This window comes from Raphanus sativus, chromosome 9 (genome assembly GCF_000801105.2).
Source record: "Raphanus sativus cultivar WK10039 chromosome 9, ASM80110v3, whole genome shotgun sequence".
Classification (NCBI taxonomy): Eukaryota; Viridiplantae; Streptophyta; class Magnoliopsida; order Brassicales; family Brassicaceae; genus Raphanus; species Raphanus sativus.
Window position 1 is genome coordinate 25,470,444 of NC_079519.1, and position 3,123 is coordinate 25,473,566.

Consider the following 3,123-nt stretch of genomic DNA (forward strand, 5'->3'; position numbering starts at 1 on the left):
ACTCTCATCCTCTGGATGAACACAGATCTTACTCTGCATCTTATGGATGGAGAAGTATCTGTTCAGCTAGATCTCTGGTTAAAAAAGGGCTAATCAAAAGAGTTGGAACCGGGCAATCGATTTCTGTTTGGAACGATCCCTGGATTCCAGCTCCTCGCCCGAGATCAGCACAACAAAAAAACCCGGTTCAGTTCCTCAATCCATCTTTATTAGTGGAGCACCTCATCAATCCACTAGACAAGACATGGAATGTAGACCTCCTTAATGCATATATACATCTGGACGATGTCAAGATTATCAGAGGTATGGCAGTTAGCAGAACGCAACGGCCTGACTCATATGGCTGGGCATTTACAGAATCTGGGAAATATTCGGTTAAATCAGGATTTCGAACGGAAACAATGTATCCGGACAAGAGACCCACTATTGGCCTTTACATGGAAACTAAAATGCTCCCCAAAGTTACAGCATTTTATTTGGCAAACACTATCCGGTACATTACCAGTGTTCAAAAATTTGAGGACCCGTGGGATTGAATGTGATCTTCGATGTAATATATGTGGAGCTGAGGAAGAAACGGTGCATCATGTTCTTTTCGAATGCCCACCAGCCCTACAAACATGGGCCTTATCAAGGATCCCATCCCCACCAGGAATTTTCCCCTCAACATCAGTCTTCACAAGTTTGGATTACCTTTTTTGGAGGATACCAAAGGAAGTGGACTCAAATTATTTTCTGTGGATTATGTGGTATATTTGGAAGAATCGAAATGATAAGATTTACACGAATAAAAATGGGAATCCCCAGAAAATACTGCGGGTAGCGGACCTTGAAGAAACACTTTGATCGGAGGCACAGTTATTGATACCGAGTCCGCATGGAAATGTGCAGTCTCCTACTGACTGGCAAACTTTGGGATCTACAAGGGTATGCTTTATCGATGGATCTTGGAAGGAACAAGATGTATTTACTGGACAGGGGTGGTTTTGCTGGAAAATAGACTCAGAGGAAAAGATGATGGGGGCGATGAATCTCCGATGTAGCCTATCTCCTTTACATGCAGAATGTGAAGCGCTGATTTGGGCAATGGAGTGCATGAAGATCCTGCAGTTCTCAGATGTAGTTTTTGCAACTGATTGTTCTCAATTGGTGAAGATGGTGTCCTCACCTGAAGAATGGCGAGTTTTTACTACGCACATGGAAGAATTTAGCCACAGTAAGATTTTCTTCCCTAATTTCACTATCCGACATATTCCAAGGGCGCAGAACACAATGGCGGACAAGCTTGCACACGGAGCAAGGTGTTCACCTTCAGCTATGTTATATGTGGATTCGATACCTCCGGTTTGGCTTTCTGAACCGGTGGAGTTACGTTAGAATAGTATATTGTTGTCAAAAAAAAAAAAACGGAGACATTAATTATAAAAGTTATATTATTAATCAACAAAAAAGCACACACCAATACATGACAAAGGATAGCTAATATATATGCCCCCAATATATATTTTTATTTATCCTTCCAACCAATCAAGATGCATGTACTATAATTACATCTCCACACCAACCCAAACACAAAAGCTAAACTTAAAAAGGAAATAAAAAGGGGGCAATAGAACTAGTTTTTATAATTAATTTTAAATTTAATACATATTCATCATATCATTAGCCATGATTGGTTGGTTAGAGTAAACCGAACCACCCCAAGGATTAACGCCGCTCATCATATCATCGTAATATCCGTCGCAATTAATCCCAACCGTACGATCATCAAATCCACAGCCGTCGATCTGATCGACACCACCACCGTTGTTGGTGGTGGTCACGAGATCGACGATCTCGTTCAACGACTCGAGTCTGGTGCTCAGCTCTGTCATCTGAGCGGTCAAGATAGAGTTCTCCGCTTGGATCTTCATGTAAAGCTGAGTTGTGACGCTGAGACTCGTCAAGATCTGACGGTTGTCGTTCGAAAGCTGATTGATCTGAGCCGTTAGATCGTCCACGTGTTTCTGTTTACGCATCCTCGATCTACGTGCAGATTCACGGTTCGATAGCATTCTCTTACGCTTTCGGTCGTCGACGGCGACGACGGGACCAGATGGGTTTCCGCCGTCGGAAGAGCTAGAGCTCCGGTATGTGGTGCTAGATGACGCCATTTTATTCCGCCGAAAAAGGTTTAACAAAGAAAATTATTACAAGAACTAAAAAAATGGACAGATTTGTTTTTGATGGTTTCTTAGATTTGTCTGAAAAGCAATGAATATATTTTCGTAATTAAGGATTAGCTTTGGGAGTTTTCAACAATTCATGAAACGTTGTAAAACCAGTAGAGGAAGACGACGGAGAAAGATTGAACGAGATGAGTTCTACGGCAGAGAGCAGATTTAACCGTGAGCCCTGAGAGCAAGATTTCGCAGAGAACCGGAGTCATCAGTGTCCGATCATCAAAGGGTCTGAGTTTTGTTTGTTTGATATGTTGTCGAGAAGAAACAGAGGAAAAAGAGTTTTGTTTGTCTGATATGTTGTCGAGAACAAACAGAGAAGATTTCTGAATATAAAGAGCAAAAACAAAAAAACACGTAAAGATTGTGGAGATAAGGAAGAGAAGATGTGTGAAGGGGAAAGAGGTTTTTGATGAAGGGTTTGATGTGGATTATATAGAAGCCAAGTCTCATGCATCCACTTGATTTTTATTTTTCATTTGTTTGTCTTATTTATTTTTCTATATGAAATAATGGATGGTGGTTCTGGAAGACCGCCCATTGTTTTATCATTTTGTACAACTGAAATGATTTTATTTAATTACAATATCGGTAGGTGGTGGTGTACTTTGTCTTTTTAAGACTATTTTGGAAACAGAAATTTTATTAATGGTAAGTGTAGATTTTTGTGTGATGTAATGGTGTGATTAATGCTACATAGGTAGGTAAATGCTGACCAGAAATCAAGATTAAAAGGTAGGAGTAAAACAGTCAATGTCTTGAAAATTGCATATATATTAGAATTTAGTGATTATAGAATCTACATTGACCTATGAACAAAAAGTAAAGAAATCAACACTTACCACTAATTAGAAAATTGCTCACATAGCTAAAAGATTATACTCCCTCTGTTTTTATATATAAG

General features: G+C 39.7%; 1 protein-coding gene across 1 annotated transcript; it reads right to left on the reverse strand.

The window, feature by feature from the left end:
* Positions 1–1,474: 1,474 nt before the first annotated feature.
* LOC108832968 (bZIP transcription factor 2) lies at positions 1,475–2,621 on the reverse strand. The gene has a single exon (XM_018606418.2). The coding sequence runs from the start codon at positions 2,151–2,153 to the stop codon at positions 1,641–1,643; it is 513 nt and encodes a 170-aa protein (XP_018461920.1). The 5' UTR covers positions 2,154–2,621; the 3' UTR covers positions 1,475–1,640.
* Positions 2,622–3,123: the final 502 nt, after the last annotated feature.